Raw genomic sequence first — 22,972 nt, forward strand, 5'->3', positions numbered from 1 at the left:
GATCTTGGTTCCTGTTATCTCAGATTAGAGGAACCTCTCGTACAAAAAAACCTCTGTGAGCTAAAAACAGAGTTAATGACCATGCAAAGAGGCAGCCATAAAAGCGACCTTTTTGTAGAAGTCTTCAAAATGAGGAACATTCAAGATTTAAGAATTAGAATATAGTTCACTTAAAATATCCAGTTTTATCACACAATACAACGAAAAAATACAACAACATAAGAGATAACTTGGATTCAAGCAACTTAAATAGAAAATATTTATTTATAACAACTTCCAATTCCAGCAAAAATGGTGTACGAAAGGAAGCAACAGAGCAACTGATCACGCAATGGCTCTTCTGGAGGTCACACCTGCAAAGAAACAACAAGTTAGGGCTATAGCTAGAGATACAGAAAACCACACTTAAAGGAGTCCGGCCACTGCTCCCATATCATCAGTATTCTTAAAGATTCAGAGGCTGTTTCGCTTATTAACTGAGGTTACATTCTTTAACTAATGGTTGTCCTACACACACACACACACACACACACACACACACACACCATTAATAATGTTTTTCAATGATAATTTCAATTTCTCTGGGTACTATAACTGGTTTCATCGCAACATTATGTGTAGCCTAACGGTGCAATTATGTTAAAATGCATATCATATGCCCTGTAGAATGAATGACCCATTGACTTGCTGGTGTATCAACATCAGCAGCTGCTTACATTCATCTATTTACTGACGGCTTTCTGGGACTTTGATGAATCGTCCCCACAGCAGGGTCCTTTGGCCACCACCTCATCCTTCTTCAAGAGCGTCGGTCTCACTACGTCCACATCCCGGTACAAATGATCCAGCAGACCCTTATAGATGTTAGGCGCTGCGTAAAAGTCTATCAAGAAGTATGCACCGCGTTCGTGCCGCTGGTTGTGTTTGGAGATCTTGTAGGGCAGCAGTCTCTCTCCCAGGTGCTCGAGGTCCCTGACCACGGCGCCGCGCTCCATCAAGGTCTCCACCGTCCGTCGCAGGGTGGCCACAGTTTCGGGTCTCTGCATCACCTTGAGTATAAGCGACAGTTCATAGCGAGGCATGGTTCGGTCTGTTTGAAAAGAACAACGGAGTAATGCACAGAACTCAAATGTATGATATATTTGGTAGCAATTCTAGTCGCAAGATGACATGACCATGGTTCAAAGGCGTCGGTTGTTGATGACGTACAAACTACGCGCCACTGTTTTGAACAAATAACATACAACAAGAACGTGGGCCATGGAAATGTTTGCATACAACTCTGCAAAACACGGATATTTTAAGATGTATTTTTATGGTTAAAATTTGAAACTCAATACCCAATATCGTTATACGAGTGTGTTTAAAGGACCGGCGAGGACGTCATAACTGGGCGACCAGTGTTTCGCGCACATGCGCGTGTCGCCAGCTCCAATGCCCACACGTGAGATCGACGCGTTCCTTCCAGACCTAACGTGGTGAAGATGGCGGAGAATAAATCAGTCCCCAGCGATCTTTACAAATCCGTGTACTCCTTTCTGCTGGAAAACAAATTCGCCAAGGCGGCCCAGCAGTTTTTGAAGCAGACTAAAGTGGTACGTGCCCAAGACTCTTGTTCGGAGCCAGTAAGACGTTCGCAGCCGCGATTTGAGAGTTGCGACTGCGATGCAACTCCTAAGCTAGCTACATGCACACGTTTCCACGAGGGGTAGATGGATGTACTTGTATTGGTGTTGTATTTATGTATGCTAACAAGTCGCAACTAATTATAAATGCATACCGGCTTGTACTTGGAGGTAAAACGACTAACTGGAATATTAAAGATGCTTGTTAACAACAAATAAGTCACGACCCATGCATCTGTACATACTCTACACGGGCTAATATAAGACGGTACACAAAGTACAATTGCTATTCTGTTTTTTCTTTAACTTTTAGAACCCGCAGGATCAAAATGAGGAGAGATTACTCGACATCTACAACTTTTGGGCAAAGTGAGTAGCTCGTTATTGTTTCCACTTTCTAAGACCGTACAATAGTAGTTCAATAGGTACGTCACGGCCTCACCTTACTAAAAAGAACATGTTCTGTTGCATGAAAAGTCATTGTCATAAGTCTGCTCCAGCAATGTACTATTATTAACGTGTTGCGCTCAAGCTGACCACTTCTTCACAAGATCTCACTATGTTCTTGTTTTATTACTAGGTCTCCCGAGGCAAAGAAACGAAAGGCAATTCCCGGCTCTGCTAAAGCCACCAACGGACCTGCCGCTAAGAAAGCGAAGGGTGCTGCAGAAAGCTCCAGTAGTGAAGACTCCAGCGATGAGGAGGTGGAGGCGGCTGCCGCTAAGACCACCCCGGCAGGTAAACGCAGTCCTGCGTCATTAGCATCACCCAGCCATTTTAAGCCATTTAAGTGGCTTTACCTTTTTTGTTCATTCTTTTCTTGCAGCTGTGAAGGCTGTGCCTGCTAAAGCTGCAGCTGCCAAAGCCGCATCGAGCAGCAGCGAGGATTCCAGTGAGGATGAGGCTCCACCTGCAAAGAAAGCTGCTAAGGCCACACCTGCTAAGGCCACACCTGCAAAGGTAGACTGAGGGGATTGTGTTGATTCATTATGATCTGCGATGCACCCACTCTGCCCATGGCGGCCTCATGTGTGTTCTGTGGTGTTAAATGCGTGTGTCGCCTGCCTGTAGGCTCCAGCCCCGACTCCCGCGGTAGCAGCAGCAGCCAGGAAGAAGGACACCAGCTCCAGCAGTGAGGAGTCTGACTCTGAGGATGAGAAGGCCCCCAAAGCCCCCGCCACCAGTGAGACATTATTACCCGAGTCAAAGTATTGGTGGCTGCTTCAGCATCACCGCTGATCTAGTTCGTCTGGGTTTTATATTTAATCTATATTTATCTTGTGTGATTGATTGACAGAACCGAAGGCTGCAACAGCCACAACACCGAAGGCTGCTGTTGCGGCTAAAGCGACACCAAAAAAGAAGGAAAGCAGCAGCGAGGACAGCTCTTCAGACTCTGAGGACGAGGAACCCGCCAAGGTACCTTTCACTTCCAGGGCAATCTTTTTGTTTAGATTTTTTTCAAACGTGTATTCTGGTCCTTTCATCCGGAGCCTTCGGACAAAATAAGCGTAGACTTAACACTAGGAGCCTGGCCGTCGATCTTATCCACTGTATTGCTTTAGGCTGCGGTCAAACTAATCCAGTGTTACCCTAGGCTGCAGTCAAGCCGGCGCCTAAGAAGCCTGCAGCACCTGCTAAACCCGCTGCCGCCGCTGCAAAATCTAGCAGCGAGGACTCTTCATCATCTGAGGAGGAGGAGGCGGCTCCTCCAGCCAAGAAGCCCAAAGCAGGTGTGTTCCCGCTCTTTGTGACTGATGCGTTGTCATGCACGGGTGTCCTTGTGGATGCTGACCAGCTCTATCGTGTTAGGAGCGTACAGCGCTGTCCCGCCACCTGCCCCCGCCGTCGCAGCAGCAGCCGCCCCCCCACCCAAGGCCAAGGACGACAGCTCTTCAGACAGCAGCGACGAGGAAGAGGCGGCACCAGGTGAGAAAAGTACCGATACGGCGTCGCTTGTGGCCGGCGCTGGGTGCTTGCTTGATGAAGCTCGGCTAATGCCCCTCTTCTGCTCCCAGCTAAACCGGCCCCCGTCAAGACCACCCCGGCCAAACCCAAAACCCCTGCGAAGAAGGCGGCCAGCTCTGACAGTTCAGGTAAAGACCTAGCTCCTCTTGGTGGCTTCTTCTGTTGGACACAGCTCATTAGGGCTGTAACGAGATGCGTATCGAAATCTCGACACTCGGAAGGCCACAAACCTGTCTCGCGGTGTGAGAAGGCAGAAGTGTGTCACGCCCTTTCTTACTCCTATTATCCTCGAGTCCAGATCCAGCCACGTGATATGAGCTGTTGGTGCCCGGGTTTCTTTGTCCGGTAAAATTAAATGTCAGACAAAATTGTATCTCTCCGGTCAAATTGTCGGATGGAAATTTGCTAATAATCTGTCTAAATAATAGTCTGCTGACACCGCTCCTCTTATCGATGCAGTAAATCTGCGACGAGATGCCCTCGCTGTGATGACAGCACTCCGAGGCTACGGAGGATTGAATTTATCCACAGCCTGCTAAGTCCTCATACGCGATATGAACGACATTTATCCAGAGTTGGCTAAGCGCGCAAAAATAGCCCGTGTGGTCCCCGTCTCTTGTGTTTTGTGTGCTTTGACCGGCAGTTCGGCTTATAGGTCGGAATGAAGCGGCCAAAGATTATTGACAGGCTGGGTACTTAATTCTACCGGACTCGTTAGTTTCTTCACTAGACACACACACGCTACTGCTCGCTTTCGTCGCTCGTCCACTCACTCGTTGATGTCACAGACACACACTGCCATTCTCGCACGCACACACATACCCTACTCGTAACACTATGCCTTGTTATCGCGAATCAGACGTTCTTTCCCATCTATTTGAAAGTTGGGCTATTAAACATGTTGCATTTTATACGACCTGATTATGTCATTATTTAAGCTACATAGCCTAATAAGAAGCGATAATAGGTTATTTGACCGAAAACTAATCCTATGCAGGTCACTTTGACCTGAACCGTTTTTTATAGCGGCAACGACAGTTAGTGCTACCAAACTATTCGAATTACTATTATTTATTTGACAAAACCACAAAACTAGTTGAGGGTTTTTGCCTACCTGCAAGCATCCGCCAACTGCAATCTTTGGTTATTTATTCATTTTGCTGTACTTTAATAGTATTCTTTCTGTTAAGTGTTCCAAATTATTTATTAAATGTTATATTCAGTTAATTCTTCTATAAGTGATAAAATGCTTTTCAAATGTAAAAAAATCGTGGGATGGATCCAACCGTGGTTCAAAAATCGTGATACAAACCGAATCGTGAGTTGGTGTATCGTTACAGCCCTACAGCTCATGCATTACAAGTGTTTATAAAACAGTGGTCCATGCTTCTCCTTTCAGACTCCAGCTCTGATGAAGAGGAAGTGAAGAAGAAGCCCGCAGCCAAAAAGACCCCAGTGAAGACTACCCCGGCTAAGGCTGCTCCTGCGAAGGAAGACTCTTCCTCCTCAAGTTCCGAGGAGGAAGAGGAGGTGAAGAAGACCCCAGCAAAGGCGACTCCTGCTAAAGCCGCCGCAGCGAAACCTGCGCCGGCTAAAGCCACACCTGCTAAAGCCACGCCTGCTAAAGCCACGCCTGCTAAAGCCACGCCTGCTAAAGAGTCTTCCTCTGAAGACTCCAGCTCAGATGAAGAGGAGGCTGCGGCGGCAGTGAAAAAGCCCGTGGCCAAGGCCGTGGCCAAGGCCACTCCAGCGAAGACCCCGCCGGCCAAGGCGGCCCCCGCCAAGAAGGACTCCTCCAGCGAAGGTGAGCCTTAATGTCATCCGTTTGTCGGGTGTTTTGCTCAATATGTTTTAAACACTATCACCCCCTTCTCAACTATCTTCCGCGTGGTCTATGCAATGTATTCAGAAACATTTGCCCATCTTATCAAATCTTCAACTAACTCAAACTCCTTTTTTGAATGTGTCCACACAGACAGCAGCTCTGAAGACGAGGCCCCAGCTAAGCCCGCTGCTAAGCCCGCTGCACCCGCAGCCAAGCCTGCCAAGCCCGCCGCCACCTCCACGCCCAAAGCCCCGGCCAAGGCGGCAGAGAGCAGCTCAGACTCGTCATCCGAAGAGGACGAGCCTGCAAAGGCTAAACCAGCCTCCAAGCCGGCCACGCCCGCCGCCGCCAAGCCTGCCGCCGCCAAGCCTGCTGCAGAGAGCAGCTCCGACTCGTCCTCTGAGGATGAAGCTCCTGCTAAGGCCAAGGCCAAGGCCAAGCCCGCAGCGGCAGCAGCTAAACCAGCGGCCTCCAAGCCGGCCACCCCGGTAGCAACGCCAGCTGCTGCTGCAGAGAGCAGCTCCGACAGCTCCTCTGAGGAGGAGGAAGAAGCGGCCAAGCCCGCGGCCAAGTCACCTGCAGCCAAGTCACCTGCAGTGGCCAAGCCAGCTGCGGCCCCGGCCAAGAAGGCTGCAGAGAGCAGCTCCGACAGCTCGTCGGAGGAGGAGGAGGCGGCGGCCAAGCCTGCAGCAAAGTCACCTGCTGCTAAGTCACCTGTGGCCAAGCCAGCCCCTGTGAAGAAGGCAGCAGAGAGCAGCTCCGACTCCTCTGATTCTGAGACGGAGGCCCCCGCCAAGGCCACTCCGGCCAAGGCCACCCCCGCTAAGGCCACCCCGGCCAAGACCACCCCCGCTAAGGCCACCCCGGCCAAGGCAGCAGCCAAGCCCAAGGAGTCTTCCTCCAGCGACAGCAGCTCCGAGGAAGAGGCGGCCCCCGCTAAGGCCACCCCGGCCAAGACCACCCCCGCTAAGGCCACCCCGGCCAAGGCAGCAGCCAAGGCCGAGTCGTCCTCCAGCGACAGCAGCTCCGAAGACGAGGCACCGCCGGCCAAGAGCACCCCGGCTGTCACTCCCAAGAGCACCCCGAAAGCCAAGGCTAAAGCCGCCAGCAGCTCCGAAGACAGTTCCTCAGACGAGGAGGCGGCGGCGCCGGCGCCCAAGGCAGCCACGGCCCCCAGTACACCGGTCACCAACGGTAAGCCTGGATAAAACAGTTAAACTGTTGAAGCGGGGCTAGAGTCGCGCCTAGCCATGGTTAGGATATTTGCGATAGTAACAATAGTCCTTAAAGGTTGTTCTTAATGATTTGTGTCCCATGTGTTTTCCTTTTCTTTAATGAATCTAATTTGATATGCATGAGGCCACTGTCTCAATGAGGATAATAACGGTATGGTTTTTATAACGCAGGAATAAACGGTAAGAGTAAAGCAGATGACTCTTCTGAGAGTGAGGAGGAGGAAGAAAAGACCCCCAAAACAAAGAAGGTCATAACCACGCCACAAACTTTCCCCAAAGTCCACGCAAAGGTACGATTAATCACTCGGACAAGTGATTGTCAATGCACACACAAACACAAACCCGCCCACACACGAATAGAGCACCGCATGAACCAAGGTGCACAGTGTAAAGAACATTAACTCAAATGAACTCTTGCCCTTGTCATTGTCTGACAGAATGTGCCTTTCCGTAGAATAAGAGAGGAAGAGATTGAGGTGGATCACAGACTGGCCAACAACTCGTTTGACGCCAAGGTGAGCGCCGTTGCGTGGTCAGGTTTTCCCTCAAGCCCTCTGCTGTCATCGTTACTAATAGTAATGAATGAATTGGTTTTTTTTAGGGGGGGGGGGGGGTTACTCTGATCTACTGATCAACTCACTCTAGCGTGAGTAGATCAGTTTGCTGGGACAACACGTACATTTATGAGGATGTTGATTTGTCGACGTCTCACGCGAAATATTTTTTGTGTCAACATTGGCGCCAGTCGTGTTGGTGGAACGTCGTGAGTGCCCTGATGGCACCGCGGCATTGATTTAAGGCTCTAAAGATCTCGACGCTCTAGTGCCAAACCAACAGTTGGCCGTGTGTCAGTGCCTCAAAATAAACACGGCGAGGACAGCCTGTTCTGGCTATCGCCACGCAAGCTGGATAGGTCAACACACTTGGCAGTTATTAAGTTGCTTAATTAATAATAATCATCAACAGTGCTAGCTTTGGGTTCACACCATGCGAGACGCCACACAGTAAAACGTGTATCTTGACGACGTGTCTTGCGCTCTCCCTTGTCCAGCGGGGCTCAAATGGAGACTGGGGCCAGAAGGCCAACGACGTCCTGAGGTACACAAAGGGAAAGTCCTTCAAACACGAAAAGACCAAGAAGAAGCGCGGCAGCTACTGCGGCGGGGCCATCTCAACAGGCATCAACTCCATCCGCTTTGACAGTGACTGAGGAGGTCCCCCCGCTCAACCGTCCAACCACACCTGAACTGTTTACCCCCCCCACTAGAGAGAATCCCCATCATGGCAGGACTTGAAATATCCGAACCGAGGATTATGACACCACCCCCCCCCCCCCCCCATTGGCTGCCCGTAGTCAACGAGAGACTCATCCTCCAAGATGACCCCATGGAGAAGGCTACAGGAGGGGTGCCCCTCTATTGTGCCTTACGTTGATGGCGTCGAAGCGTGTCCCAGGTTCACACACTGCTGTGGCCACTAGGTGGCGGTAGGTCCCCAGTTAACGTTTAGTTTATTTTTTACTTAAAATGTGTATTGACTCTCTGTCCTTAATCATCCATTGCGATATCTGGATTGAGTTTATTTGTGTATATGAATGTTAAGAAATTAGCCATATATCATAAAACGTTAGTTGAGCCGGCATATAGAATGCCATGGATCTTTGTGTTAAATGGTCTGGTGGGGGAATTCAAATTGATAAGTTTAACTTTAAAACTGGCTTTGAAAACTGGAGTTCTTTGTTTCCATGTTATACAGCTAGAGACCTGGGTTTTATATTTTAGTATTTATTGCACCGTTTTAGTCCCGTTTTCTTTCCTAAGCATTAAGCAACCATGCTGAATTTGAAACTTCTATCAAAAGTAGGAGGGGCCCACCCCACTCCAGATTGTTAAGTGGCGTACTATTGCGGTGTTAATACGTTACCATCCTGATTGACAGTCCTGGGGAATTGAAATTACTTGACCCCAAGTATGTGAATTTCACGTGTTTGACCATAATCGGCCAATTTAATTTCGTTTTTCTGTATTGTTTTTTGTTACTGTAATTAAAATCTTGAAAATTAAGTCTTTGACGCTGTTCCAGATACGGTAAGGGTTAACGTTTCTCTCTGTTTCCAGTTGAATTGGTTTCTCCCTGAACTGTGCTCACCGTGCGACGCTCTCACCTGACTGCACATCAGTCAGCATCCTGTAGTTTCAGATTGGTGCTTTATAGTCTGTTCACATCCACAAATCATCAGCTCTGTTCTCCTTGCTAAATCAGCTGAGAAACCCAACAAATGAAAGATTCATCGTCTTGGTTTGACCTCAACCAAGTGTGTGAAAACTAATTGAGCTTGAATATGTTAAACAATGGATTTGATTAAACGTGGTTGCCTATAATTATTCTCTCGTCCTGGCTTTGGCTGCTAAAGTCAGTCCCATACCTTGATTTATTCGCCTCTTCCATTTTTGCATAAACTATCCAGTCGTACTGCCCAAATCCTCCAAATGTAGGAATTCTGGACCATGGTGTGCTGCAAGCTTCTTTGCACACAGAGCAGAAAAGATTTGACACTTGTCAAGTCTAGTGTGCTCTCTCCTGGTTTACACGGCTGTGCTCTAGTCTGGAGCCCAGGGCTACCAGGCAGGTCAAAGCAGGAGTTGTAGTTGGTCAAATACTCACATTGGCTGTGAGGTAAGGGACTCCCACAGCCAATGTGTGTTGCGTCTAGAATGCTTTTGAAATACCAGATGTCCTCGGTTGTGCGGTCGCTCGGTTTCAAAGCTTTCAAAACTCCAACACCACGATCCCCACATTTGGGTTGAACCAACGTTGGCAGGGAATACTGAAGAGCCGAATCAGGCCTAATCTCATCCCCTGGCGATCGGCCATTTCTGGTCCGTCTGTCAGTCACATTGCGTGCGTGTGATTCAAAGGCGGTAAGTCTGGGGGTGCAGATTGTACAGCACTGCTAAAGACTGAGCAATCTTTTAATGGCCACTACAAACGAAGGACTGCCCATCTTGCCCATTTCAATTAGCCACAACTGCTGACTACCGCTCTCTTTATGTGGCCATTTCCCCCTAGCATCACGTCGAGATCTTTTATCTAAACATCTAACGTTTATTCGACTGGATACAGTGACTAGTGGCCCGTGGATAAGCCTCACTAACAACCCTGTAGTGCACTGCTTGGGGAGATTAAAACAGAATACAGCGAGACACCGTACAAATTAGAACATAGATGCATATATCCAAGAAGGCACGCAGCCACAAATGCAATGGATCATTTCTGTTATGAAAAACATTTTAATGGAGCATAACTTAGTATCAATCTTATAAAGTCACTCTGAAAGAAAGGACAACAATCACGCAGTTACACACTTTGAACGGAATATTGCAAGGAAATACAGCTGGGAGGTTGGGTCATTATGTTGAGGCCCAATATTAAAAGGGAATAGTGTTGCCTTTTAAGCTGTTGGACTAACCGTTATACATAACATGTCGAATGTTCATACAGGTTTAAAGACCAAGATCCATAACTGTCCAACACAAACCATGGACGATGTGCGGGGGCTTGGTGACCGTGGGGGGCCATCCCAGCTCCTTGACTTGATGGTATCCGTCAGACCCTTAAATTGTTATCAACAATGGCTATAAAAGTGCTCTTATTCGGAACAAAAAAACAAAGCAAAGGTCACTCTCGGCTGCTAGGGTTGGCCCTGCCCTTCCGCATTCAACCAAAAGGCCCAAAAGATAAATACAAAACGTTTGCAGCGCCCAAATACCCACGATGCTTTTCCCCAGGGAACACAAGACGCATGAGAAGCCTCTGATTAGCCGTGGCGGTGTGGAGCATGCTAAAGGGAGCGCTGGTAAAGCTCTAGCCACACTGACATGCGCGGTAAGTAAGCCATCATCTCGGGGCGGAGGGGACTTCATGTTACATATGCTTTTCTTTGTCCCGTTGTTTAAATTCCCAAAAAGGAATCCAGTCTTTGGTTTCCCACCCAGACGGTGCATCCATGACCCCCACCCACAAGTCCGTCTGTCTGTCCGTCCGTACCCGGGGATCTACTGCGTCTTGGGCATGGCGAAGTCCCAGGCGGTGTCCTGGGCGCACTTGCACATGGCGCGCACCAGCCGCGTGAAGCCCATGTCCTTGGGTTTCTCCAGGCCACGCATCAGACGCTGCTTCATGATGGCGATGAACTCCTTGTTGCTCAGCTCCCCGTTACCTAGGAAACGTTAAGCAAGGAGGAGGAGGAGGGGACGGGGGCAGGAGAGGACAAGGCAGAATGATAGAGTGCAGGGATGGGGCTTTTGCATTATCATCCTGCCGATTTTATTTCCATTAATAAATATAGATTTTTCCCCCGGCGAGGCCAATATGGCCGCCGTGGTGGGAGGGGGAGGGACCTACCGTCGCAGTCGAACAGGGCGAAGACGACGTCGCACACGTGGTCGGACAGCTCGACTTTGGCTACGGTGCGGGCCACCTGCTTCATGGTGGCTGTGGAGGTGTCAGAGAGGCAGGTTGAATGGTTTGGAGTGGCGGTGGAGAGACACACAGGTCTAGGTAATAAGAGCGATAACAACTTTGAGGGCCTTTCATGAAAACCTAGGACTTTTTCTTCTAACAAAGGGCTAAGGGTGGAGAAGAGGAATTTATAGCTGACGAATGTATGGCTGACGCAGTGTCTGTGAAGCGAGTGGACCGTCAATCCATGGCCCTGGTGTTAATAGTCTCCGTTTGGCCACAGCTGGCCACACTGTGGACTGCACTTCGCGCATTCTGCTCACAAACCCTGAACGTATAAGAGGTGAGCGACCTGCGACAGAACGCAGTATGATGTATATTTTTGGTTCACGACTGAGGGAGGGATATGCACGCTATGTATATATACGTGGCCAGGTGACGCAGGCGGAGAGAACAGCTGCATTAAGTGGGTCAAAGAGTTCCAACTGGGTGATTATAACTCAAAGCCATTACTCAGGACTTCTGCTGGCCTTAGAAAAAACACCCACAGAGCCTACTGCAGCCAGGCTCACTTCATACCACGTATATAGAAAAGTGGGCAAGTGTTTGAAACCTGCAGTGGAGCAACGGGACTGTGTGAGTGAGTGAGCGAGTGAGGTATGAGCGAGTGAGTGTGAGTGAGTGAGTCTGAGAGGTGGGAGTGAGTGTGCTAGCTGTCAGTGAGTGAGTGTGGCTAGCTGTCAGCGAGTGAGTGTGAGTGAATGAGTGTTTGAGGTGTGAGTTGTGAGGGAGTGAGGGAGTGAAGCGACTGTACTGTGATGTGGTTCCCAGGTGACACATCACAAGGACGTCTAACCGAGGAAAATAAGGTTTGAGAGGAAGTGAAACGAGGTGCAGAACGGACGAGGGAGAAGGTACGAAAGACGAAGCTCAGGGTCAAAAACCAAAGATGATGAAAGGATAAAATAATTCTTCAGTACAAACTGTAGTTTCTAAGCCTTCAAAGGGGAGGGAATAACCGTGCCATAAATTGGAGCCGGCTCTGATAATGGGAATAGGGTCGCTGGTACTGCCCTTTAAAAGGGTGAGGGAAAAGTTTTAAAAAGTGCTTAATCACTCCAGCAGAAACACCATTAATTAGCAAAGCAAACTGCTGCTGTGGCATACAGAGAATCTGTTCCTGAACAGTAGCTGCGCTCGCATGTGTGTGTGTGTACACACTGGCCAAACCCAACATGAATTAATGGGCACCAAGTCGGCACACAAGCTCAGGAGCCATAGAGTGCAGATAAGTAATTAAATATACAGTCTCACACACACACACACACACACACACACACACACACACACACACACACACACACACACACACACACACACACACACACACACACACACACACACACACACACACACACACACACACACACACACACACACACAGCGCTCTGTCGAGATGGCGTTGAAGGGATAGGATTAACTGGACAGACTTCAACCATCCCTCGATTCAAAGCACCGGCTGCCACCAGAGGAACCGGACCCAGGGGAGCCCCTGAACAGGGACATCTGGAGCCCCGCATCCAGAAGCGCGCGTCGGCTAGCTGCGAGCCCAAACGCCGGCTCGTAAAAACAGCGGCCCGCATTACGCAGATTACTGCCACACCGCTCGCTCTAATTGGTCCGCGTGGCCGGGGGAACGGGGCGCCGTGAGGAGTGTGAGGCGACCGCGTGCGGCAGCCCGGCTAACGAGAACAGCGTCTCCGGGCCTGACGTGAGCAAGGCGGAGCTCCACGCAGGGGGAGCGACGCCGTCTGCTTTAACGCGTGGAGATTTGACTTCATTAAGGATTCTCTTCCCTCGCTGGTGGGAAGAGGGCCGGTCTGATGCGCTCTAGCAGCAAGCTGCGTCGGGCCTATCGACGTGGGCGTGCTGGTTGCACAGGGACTGGCATTGTACCGTCACCATGAAATGGGAGAGATGCTGGTGGGATGGATGGATGGATGGATGGACGGACGGATGGATGGATGGATGGATGGATGGATGGATGGATCCATGGGTGGGAGGACATATTAGAAAATACGGGCTGAGAGGAGGGAGGGGAATGAATGCAGTTCCGAGGAGAAATTAGATTCCGAGGCTGAACTCTGGGAGATGCGGGGTTCAGCCTCAGACGTTAAGGACAAGGCTGGACATAATTTGGTTTTGCTGTATTGCTGACACCTGCCGCGATGAGAAAGGGAACTTCAGCGGCTACAGCGGTAGGTCGCTCGACTGCTGCAGGATGACTTTCACTGCAGCCTAAAGCACGTGGTCATAAGTCACACAGCTGCCCTGTTACCAGACGCAACGGGCAAGTAGCCAAAAGCCTCCATCCCATCATGTGTCCAATATGATGCATTCATCATCATTTGTTTTCCCAACAGATATGTGTGACTGGCAAGCGGGGCGGATAGGAGTCACACGCATGGCTCTGGTACTTCATTTACCTGGACTAACAGACGTTTACCGTTCCGTCAGCCCCACTTAAACGCAGGTGGGAGTAAAAAGAAAAATAAACTGTTGATTTTGGCTGCTTATCGGCAAAGCCGACAATAAACCAAAGGCAATTACACCAACAGCATATTTGTTTTGCCCCGGAGACCAAGAACCGTAGGGCCGTCAGGCGGAGAACAGGACTCCTGCGAGCGTGCGTTGAGCGTGCGTGCGTGCGTGCGTGCCTGCGTGCCTGCGTGCCTGCGTGCCTGCGTGCGTGCGTGCGTGCGTGCGTGCGGGCGGGCGGGCGTGCGTGCGTGCTTAGTACCTTTATCAATGGAGGCTCCAGCCATGTGGTAGAAGCTGAGCGCCGTGTCCACGTCGTTGACGTTCTTCAGGAAGGTGAAGAAGTTCTCCACCTCCTCGAACGTGATGCCCTGCACAGGGGGGGGAGAAAGAGGACACCTTACAGCCAGCAGCAGAGAAAGTGACCCTTCTTGGTCTGGTAGTGCCCTGTGAGCTTTGACGAAATCCGTCTCAAGGAGAAGCCCAGAAGACTACATCACCTCCGTGTTTGAGAGGCAAGAACTGAAGGAAGCCGGAATGGCTTCGCTAACATATTCACACACACACACACACACACACACACACACACACACACACACACACACACACACACACACACACACACACACACACACACACACACACACACACACACACACACACACACACACACACACACACACACTCCGCAATGCTGATGAGCTCATTTGCAGAGATGAGGCGGAGGCAGCTGGTGTGAATAACGGTCCTCTCATTTATCTGGTGGGTGGTGTAGGGGACGACGGATGGAGCTGACGGAGGGCGGTGGTGGTGGTGTAAAAGAGATGCAGTCGTTCTTCCTCTCCCAGAGCTCGTCTCCGTCACGTTTCTCGGGGTGCTAATCACCGCTTTTAAAACCATCCCTCAGCTGGGACACGTTGGGCGTACAACAGCGTGGTCGCCTTTACGTTGCCAAACAGCGAGAGGAAGGACACTTTGCTGCAGTGTCTTTGAGGTGTGCGTTGGTGCACGGCCAATCCGTTGATTGAGCTATTTGTGTCAGCGCGGAGCTGGCCCTGGCACGGGCGGAGCTACCGCCAGAATACTTATGAACGGGCCTTTTAGCGCTCGCTGTTTAAACGTCACTGTGACTATGGAGTCATTTAGCCGACCCTTATATCCACCGCGACTCACAGGGAAGTGTCATAGTGTCGTTTTGTGTGAGGAGCGCGAGTCCGGGCGGGAAGTCTTGCTCGGGGATCCAGCTTACCGCCTGGATCCAAACCCACTAACAAGCGGCCGGGAGCCAAACAGCCAACCGCCGCATTGTCCTCTCCCCTCTCCCCCCTCTCCCCCACCCAACCCCGACACGTTATCTGTGCTCCACCCTGAAGCTCCCAAAGTGGGCTGTCTTGGCTTCTGTGAGCTCATGTGACACACAGGCCAAGACAGCCCACTTGACTCGGCAGTGAATGGACTTGATGAAGGGAAGATGTCAGAGGGGTGAAGTGAGCACTGAGAGGGAGCCAGATAGCCGGGGCTGCAAGGCTGGCGAGAGAGAGAGAGAGAGAGAGAGAGGGGGGGGAGTGATGGGCTGTGGGGGGGAGGGTGAGATGAGACTCCCCGCTGGGCCTGCACAGGTGTGGATATCCAGCGTCTCCCCCTCTGCTCAGGCCTGTGTGTTGCTGGGGGTGGTGGTGCTACACCCAGAGAGAGGGGGGGGGGGGGGGGGGTGGAGGGGCAGGAGTGGTGGTGCTGTGATCGTGTGATCAATCTCCTTGTGATGTATTGCCTTTCTTCCGGTCTCCCTCTCTTGTCTTTCTCGACAACAAACGCTACTGTCAGTTTCTTTTCGGCAAAGGCCGTCTCATATGGACAACCCCTCACTCACGGCGAGGGCATGTGTGTGCGAGAGGGAGTGTGTGCATGTGTGTGCAAGGGGGTGTGTGTGCATGCGTGTGTGAGGGTGTGTGTGCGTGAGAGAGTGAAGAAAGGGAGGTTAGGAAGGGCGTGCATTAATGCATTATTACTATTGATCTTACATTCCGTCCGCGTTCCATAACACAACACATGAGCCTTGTTCCACCCACACAGTCATTAGACCGGGCTCCACATAAGCTCACCTGGGCATCTTTGAACATTTTCTTCAGTCCCTTCTGCATCTGCTTGAGCTTGCGGGACTGGACGCCGCTGTAGGCGAGCAGCATGCCTCCGAACTGCCTCTCACTGATCCGCCCCTCCGCAGGGTCATTCCTCTCAAACTGGACCAGAGGACAGGGGCGAGAGAGAGAGAGATTGAGTACCATGTGGAGAGAGAGAGAGAGAGACAGCAGGAGAGAGAGACCAGGAGAGAGAGAGAGAGAGAGAGAGAGAGAGAGAGAGAGAGAGAGAGAGAGAGAGAGAGAGAGAGAGAGAGAGAGAGAATGTGGAGGATGAGAGATGGAGCGTTTAGGGGTGCTGCAGATGCCAGGAACAGCTAGCATATGGCTTCAGGTTGAATCATGAGCGGGCGTTGCCTGGAGCCATGAATTCTGGGATGTAGGGCTTGTGCATCACGGCGTCACGACGCTGGGACTGCCTTTATTTTGGAAGCAGAGCTTTGGGTTGTTTGTTATTGTTGCTGTTTTTTTGGGTCAGTGTTTTGTAATTACTCTTGAATTGATTTGTCATCACGGGGAGACTTTGTTTGGTTTGAAACTGCCACAGCGTCTCTCATGCAAGACGTGGCTAAACAATGTGTTCATTAGCCTGCGTTACAGTATATCTACGTTCATTATGGATCTTACAGTACCACTACAACTCTCCTGAGTCCTCTCAATATGGCGGGAGTAAATAGCCCAAAATAAATCCCCTGATGCATCACCAAAAAAAACTATCAATACATAAAGGTGGACGCTCCTTTCGATTTCACTAAAACACAGGAAAAGGCAGATTTTCCCAACAGCTTGTGATGGCTAATCACACTCACACCTGGTTGCATAATATCACCCTTTAAGAAACAGAGGCTACCTGCTTGGTTGGGTTACATCCTGGTACGTTATACAAAAGAAAAAAGAAAATACAAAGAATACACACAATACAACACAGCTTACTCCTAACCAAACCACAGCCCTCAAAATGCTGATTCTAGGTCTGACAGGAATGTCTGTTTGAAGTGGTTTCTTCTGACTCGGTACAAGACTAATTTGCAGGGAATGTTCCGAGTGACATTCAGGAAGCACCCGGTACACGATTTGTTTTTGTTAGCCCTGCGAGAGAGTGAAGGGCCGTGAAGGACTGAAGGACTTCTCACGATTTTTATCAAGTTTACAGCATGCAGCTCCATTCCAACCCAGCTCAGTATCGTATAGTAGGGCTTCGCGATTAATAAAATTTTGATCGCGATTTCGTTTTTAGCATCAAACGATCAAAAAACTAATATAATTGAGTTTTCTTTTTTTCTTTTCAGAAAATATTTTATAGAAAGTGCAGAACAGCCGGATACACATCTGTACATTATTTTAGATTTGAACATTTCAAAGTTCACAGTTACAAAGTGTTTTTTGCCAGACATGAATAAATACATGTTTTCAAACTCAAAAATAATCGTTTGAATAATCTTGATTTCAATATACACCAAAATAATCGTGATTATGATTTTTCCATAATCGTGCAGCCCTATCGTATAGTATAGTTCTTAGGATAAAAATGATGCATCTACAAAACTGATGGGGTGTAAGTTGGAGGGGTTACACCTTACACCGTGAATCCAGATTCACCTTGAAAAGTAGTCGTTTATCTCCACCGGGGGACTTACAAGTGATGGAGAAAACAAGAGAAGGAGATGAGGAGGCAGAGAGGAGATGGCTGGTTATAGTACAGTAGACAGAACTGCAGCGCTGGCATGAGAGAGAGAGAGAGAGAGAGAGAGAGGAGAGAGAGAGAGAGAGAGAGAGAGAGAGAGAGAGAGAGAGAGAGAGAGAGAGAGAGAGAGAGAGAGAGAGAGAGAGAGAGAGAGAGAGAGAGAGAGATGCCGCTTTTCCACCGCACATGTAGCTCGACTCGACACGACTCGACACGACTCGACACGGTAGCAGCACGGGTGCTTTCCACCGCAAATAGTACCTCCTGGACGTGGCGGGGTCAGCTGCGCGAAAGGGCCGTGACGTATTTTTGTACGCGACGCAAACAAGACCTACGCAACCCACACATGGACAGAACCCACATAACAACAATGGAGGACATCGATAACATTACTATTATTAGCTGGCATGTTGAAGAAGTTGAAGAAGTGAATATATGTTGGCTGCGGCGCTGCTATGGCTGTTACCAGCATGGTTGCCATGTCGCTCTCGTGACTTCGTCACACTCTCTGGCCAATAAGTGGCCGGCCGTCTGCCGACGTCACCTTTTAGCATCGGCTCAGCCGCTTGGAACCTAGAGCGAGGCGGTACTAGAAAAAGCAGCCACTTCAGGTACCAGGTACCATGTTTTCGCGGTGGAAACGCAAAAAATGCGAGCTGAGTCGAGTCGAGTCGTGCTGGTACCATGCAGTGGAAGAGCGGCGAGAGAGAGAGAGAGAGAGAGAGAGAGAGAGAGAGAGAGAGCAGAGAGAGAGAGAGAGAGAATCCTTGCACCACCAGTAACAACAGAGTACTGAGATGCATTTCCCAACTGCCAGTTCGGCGTCGTGCGTCTGGACCCAAGTGCTCACGGACAGCAGTTTGTTTTTCGAAAGACAGCGCGGCGGCAGCCATGCTAATTAATGGCGGCACGGTACCACTGACGGAGACGCCGTCAACGGCCCATCTGCTCCTCCCTCTCTGGATGAGGTGGGCGGCGTGGCGCCGGGGGGGCTTCCACGGCGTGGAGAGACGCACAGGGACCGGCTCGCTAAAGAACCCGCGTCTGACACATCCACGCTCACGCCTTCGTCTGCTCCCCTAATCCTCCACTTCTCCCGTCGCCCTTCTGATAGTTAGTGTCACTCGGCAGTAGCTTGATTGCAAACACAGAAGGGACATGGGAGACGGTTCTCTTGCGTCACAGGGATTTCCATCGTGTCACCAGGCGACAAAAGCACAACCTGGCCCTAATTAGTAATCCCATTCATGTAGATTACTCTCACTTATCCGTTATTACCGCGTTTTGTCGTTCATGACTTGCATTACACTTTAGCATCGTTATCGTTGATTTATTAGGATGCTTTATTAGTACGACGATCTTAAAAAGGGCTGGAGGAAAGGCGTGGGTTATACTTCTGCTCTTCTAAACAAGCAAGAGACTCCTGCATACATTTACGATGTGCAACATTCATTACACTCATCCATCAATTAAAAACAGAACGGGTGGGTGAGTCTGTAGTCAGCGCTCATGCCTGGCTCCACCCTGCACGTACCACACCCTTCAGCCCCCCCCCCCCCAGCCCCCAGCCCCCACCCCCCCAATCACAGTCCCCAAGCCTACCTCCAGCTTGAGCACGTTGTGGATGCCCATGCATAGAAAAAAAGACGGGTCCCGAGTCGGTTTTCGGGGGCTCCCGCCTCGCTCCACCCAAGACCCCGCCCCTCGCATGACCCCACCTCTCCAACCCAGCCCCCCCCCCCCACAGCCTACCTCCAGCTTGAGCACGTCGTGCTGCAGCTTCCTCTGGAACTCCAGGAAGCTGCCGATGGTCAGCTTCCCCTTGAGGTCGGCGCCGAAGAAGTAGGTGGTGAGGGCGGAGCTGCAGCCCGCCGTCCTCAGGGTGTTCCCCGTGGTGGAGCGGTCGCGGTGGCGCATGCCCATGCTGGTCTGGGAGCGGATGATGCTCTGGACCTGGGAGGGGGGGGGGGAGGAGGGGAGGAGGGAGGAATGAGCGTGGAGAAGAGCGGCCATTTTTGCGACGCAGAACCGGCCGTCCAAATGCAGGTCAAAAAGCCCAGCAGTGGCAGCAGAGAACCTATATAAGAAATGTACCAATAGGAATGGTAGTTTGGTTGACTACATTTACATTCAGACAATAGGAATGTAGTTTGGTTGACTACATTTACATTCAGACCAATAGGAATGGTAGTTTGGTTGACTACATTTACATTCAGACCAATAGGAATGGTAGTTTGGTTGACTATATTTACAACCAGACCTATAGAATGGTAGTTGGGTTGACTACATTTACATTCAGACCAATAGGAATGGTAGTTTGGTTGACTACATTTACATTCAGACCCAATAGGAATGGTAGTTGGTTGACTATATTTACATTCAGACCATAGGAATGGTAGTTTGGTTGACTACATTTACATTCAGACCAATAGGAATGGTAGTTTGGTTGACTACATTTACATTCAGACCAATAGGAATGGTAGTTTGGTTGACTACATTTACATTCAGACCAATAGGAATGGTAGTTTGGTTGACTACATTTACATCAGGACCAATAGGAATGGTAGTTTGGTTGACTATATTTACATTCAGACCAATAGGAATGGTAGTTTGGTGACTACATTTACATCAGACCAATAGGAATGGTAGTTTGGTTGACTACATTACATTCAGACAATAGGATGGTAGTTTGGTTGACTATATTTACATTCAGACCAATAGGAATGGTAGTTTGGTTGACTACATTTAGACCAATAGGAATGGTAGTTTGGTTGACTATATTTACATTCAGACCAATAGGAATGGTGGTCTGGTTGACTACTTTTTACATTCCAACTAATAGGAATGGTGGACTACATTTACATTCAAACCAATAGGAATGCTAGAGTTGGTCGACTAAATTTACATTCAGGACTACAATTACATTCGAACCAATAGGAGTGGTAGAGTTTGGCGGCGTGTGTCCTGATAGGCTTGCAATATTTGGACAAAGGATTGCACCCAACATGGGTAGGGGGAGTAACCGATTGGCTAAAAGTGTAAAATCACGGTGTTCTACAATCCACTGGGCTTTCATCAGCAAAACGGACAGGTCTCATCAGGCTCTCTGATAGGCTTCCAGTCATGGAACAAAGAGTACAGCGCCAAAATGCAGAGATTGTCGTCGATTTTTCTCCAGTCACAATGAGAAGCAGGACAAATGCATCACTGTTATTTTACCCTGCGGCATTCCCATAATAGGAGCGCTTCATGCATACAGGTTGGGGTTTTCCCCGGGATTCCATTCCCGACACACAGATCAGTCAGGTCGGCTGTTATTACAGACGCGTCGGAGAGCAATAAAATAAGTCAGCTGTGATACTGTACAGATTCCATCGAGCCTTGTGGGAGTCTTATTGATATGGAGTCTAATATATTACCACTTCTCTCTTTCCCCCCAAGACAAATCCCTGACAGCAAGCAGAAGATGAGCTTTATATTATAATATCTGACTGTGTGTGTGCATGTGTATGTGTGACTTTAAATCAAAGCTGGCTACAGCAGGTACTTCCATTCCTCTCCATCTCCGACAGACGTGTACATAGGTGCACGTGTGTGCCTTATCCACGGTCCCCACCTGCTCAAACTCTCCCAGATCGACCTCTCCATCTCCGTTCAGATCAAACATCTTGAAGGCAATCTCAAAGTTCCTCTGGGGAGCTGGGGACACACAAAACACGCGCACACGCACACACACACACACACACAGATTGAGATCGTAACACATTGAATTGGATGTAGGGAAGAGTACACGTCAGATTAGAGGTTTAATTCGGGGTTTAATCCCGACTCCCTTCCGAAATATAACTTCCAGATCGGAGGGTGTGGACAGAATCAGCTCAGAAGCCGACTACGGAGCCGTGGTGGGGCTGAGGTGTCAGGCTCAGGATCAGCTCATCTTTGAGAATATGAAATAAGGCTCCCAGTGCGCCTTCTGTCAGTCTTCTCACCCATGATTCACCCCTCCCACCCCGTCCCCAGTGGGCCCTCCTCGTCCCTCTGCATGATGAACGGCCGAGTCAAGCCGCCAGGACGGCAGCCCTCCGACTCTTAAGGGGGGAAGGGCAGCCCCCGGTGTTATTGTCCTTTATCTCACGTCTAAAACAAAGCGCTCCACACTCCATCACCATCCAAACACTGCTGCCCGACTTCAGACGCAGGCGAGGGCGAGACGTATCCGTCTGAAAGCCCGGCCGCCTCCCAAGGACACTGCGCCGGTTCTGCTTTCCTTCCACCTCCTTCAACTACCCCAGCTGCCACTTTTGTCCAAACTTATTGGCAACTTTTGTGGCCCCCGTAGGGTCCATCAACTCTGCGACTTTTATTGCCTCGCTCTATATCAATTTCGTTTGCAACGGCGTGAAAATAATCGTTTTGGACTGAAATGAATGGCTGCAGGTTTTAACCACCGACCCTTCACAGCACGACCTATCTGGCTAAAAAAGTATATCGCTATGGATGATAACTATACAGCCTTCATGTTGACGAATTGAGACCGGTAATCCAGAACGGGCAGAACGGGAGATTGGAGTCCCCTTTCTTCTTGGACGGCTGGTAATGTATGCTGAGTGGAGCGGGCCCACTGGCGGTCACTTACTGGAGAGGACGGTAGTGAGAAAGATGTAGTCTGAGAAGGAGATGAGGCCACATTCTCCCAGCGAGAAGAATATACTGTCCTCGTCCGCAAACTTCTCCCGCTCCTGGGCTATCTTCTGCTCACCAGAGCGGAACGCACAATGAGGGAGAGCCAGAGAGAGAGCCAGAGAGAGAGAGAGAGAGAGAGAGAGAGAGAGAGAGCGCGAGAGCGAGAGCGAGAGCGAGAGATTGCGAGCAAGAGAGAGAAATATAGTTTAGAACATAATATGTATGAAGCATAAGGAGCCTTTTTCTTACACCGGTCCCAGGGGTGATATTTGGGTGAATCTAGTCAGCGAGAGGCCCCTGGCTGAGTGTGCGTGTTTGATGCAAGTGTGTATGGTTGTGTGTGTGCCTGAGGGCTAAACTCGTACATCGTTTTTCCAATGGACTACCCGGCCCGGGAGAACTATGAAGAGTTGTGCGTTAGTTACACATTCAAAGCGTGCTGACCGGAAACAATACAGCTGTCGTTGTGCTAGTGTATAGAGACTAGCGTAACTGTAATTGGGCCAGAGTGTAACTGTTGTTACTCTGGCACACGTTGCAGCAAACTTAGGATTCATATAATGTATCACTTGGGGTATCTTTATGAGAAAACAGCCCACAGATTAGACTACCCTATAAATACTACATTAATTAGATTTTCCAAAAACTTTCTCGCACTCGATACGAAAACTCCCCTTTTCTTCACGTTTTCTCCTCCCGGAACTGATCAATGGAAAAACGACGATAAACAAGATCAGCGAAGCTCAAACCCACACACACAGCGTCACACACACACACAAACACACAACATCAAACGCGCACACACATAGCATCTC

General features: G+C 49.7%; 3 protein-coding genes across 8 annotated transcripts in view; 1 reads left to right on the top strand and 2 right to left on the bottom strand.

Moving 5' to 3' along the window:
* Nucleotides 1-245: 245 nt before the first annotated feature.
* Nucleotides 246-1,217, bottom strand: mrps6 (mitochondrial ribosomal protein S6). The gene is made up of 2 exons (XM_060073381.1): nucleotides 717-1,217; nucleotides 246-353 (listed from the first exon to the last, which is right to left on the bottom strand). The coding sequence occupies exon 1, from the start codon at nucleotides 1,080-1,082 to the stop codon at nucleotides 723-725; it is 360 nt and encodes a 119-aa protein (XP_059929364.1). The 5' UTR covers nucleotides 1,083-1,217; the 3' UTR covers nucleotides 246-353; nucleotides 717-722.
* A 185-nt stretch (nucleotides 1,218-1,402) lies between these two features.
* nolc1 (nucleolar and coiled-body phosphoprotein 1) lies at nucleotides 1,403-8,716 on the top strand. 6 transcript variants are annotated; one of them, XM_060073330.1, is made up of 15 exons: nucleotides 1,404-1,595; nucleotides 1,939-1,994; nucleotides 2,206-2,363; nucleotides 2,452-2,585; nucleotides 2,697-2,808; nucleotides 2,923-3,044; nucleotides 3,223-3,358; nucleotides 3,438-3,554; nucleotides 3,644-3,721; nucleotides 4,993-5,397; nucleotides 5,569-6,290; nucleotides 6,360-6,612; nucleotides 6,825-6,943; nucleotides 7,091-7,168; nucleotides 7,705-8,716. In XM_060073330.1, exons 1-15 carry the CDS (start codon nucleotides 1,485-1,487, stop codon nucleotides 7,861-7,863), a joined length of 2,760 nt encoding a protein of 919 aa, XP_059929313.1. In that variant the 5' UTR covers nucleotides 1,404-1,484; the 3' UTR covers nucleotides 7,864-8,716. The 6 variants fall into 6 exon arrangements, with proteins under 6 accessions (XP_059929315.1, XP_059929313.1, XP_059929314.1 ...); XM_060073331.1 differs by having other exon boundaries at nucleotides 6,417-6,612; XM_060073329.1 differs by having other exon boundaries at nucleotides 5,569-6,245; nucleotides 6,291-6,612.
* A 1,207-nt stretch (nucleotides 8,717-9,923) lies between these two features.
* micu1 (mitochondrial calcium uptake 1) overlaps nucleotides 9,924-22,972 on the bottom strand; it is a 17,855-nt gene continuing 4,806 nt past the window's right edge. The window contains exons 3-9 of the mRNA XM_060073824.1: nucleotides 22,111-22,338; nucleotides 21,091-21,173; nucleotides 19,227-19,427; nucleotides 15,755-15,892; nucleotides 13,915-14,023; nucleotides 11,058-11,147; nucleotides 9,924-10,872 (exon numbers count right to left, since the gene is read on the bottom strand). Coding sequence (XP_059929807.1) covers nucleotides 10,709-10,872; nucleotides 11,058-11,147; nucleotides 13,915-14,023; nucleotides 15,755-15,892; nucleotides 19,227-19,427; nucleotides 21,091-21,173; nucleotides 22,111-22,338 — 1,013 coding nt within the window. The 3' untranslated portion in view covers nucleotides 9,924-10,708. The remainder of the gene's footprint in view (nucleotides 10,873-11,057; nucleotides 11,148-13,914; nucleotides 14,024-15,754; nucleotides 15,893-19,226; nucleotides 19,428-21,090; nucleotides 21,174-22,110; nucleotides 22,339-22,972) is intronic.

The sequence above is a fragment of the Gadus macrocephalus genome, chromosome 15 (assembly GCF_031168955.1).
Source record: "Gadus macrocephalus chromosome 15, ASM3116895v1".
NCBI classification, from domain to species: Eukaryota; Metazoa; Chordata; class Actinopteri; order Gadiformes; family Gadidae; genus Gadus; species Gadus macrocephalus.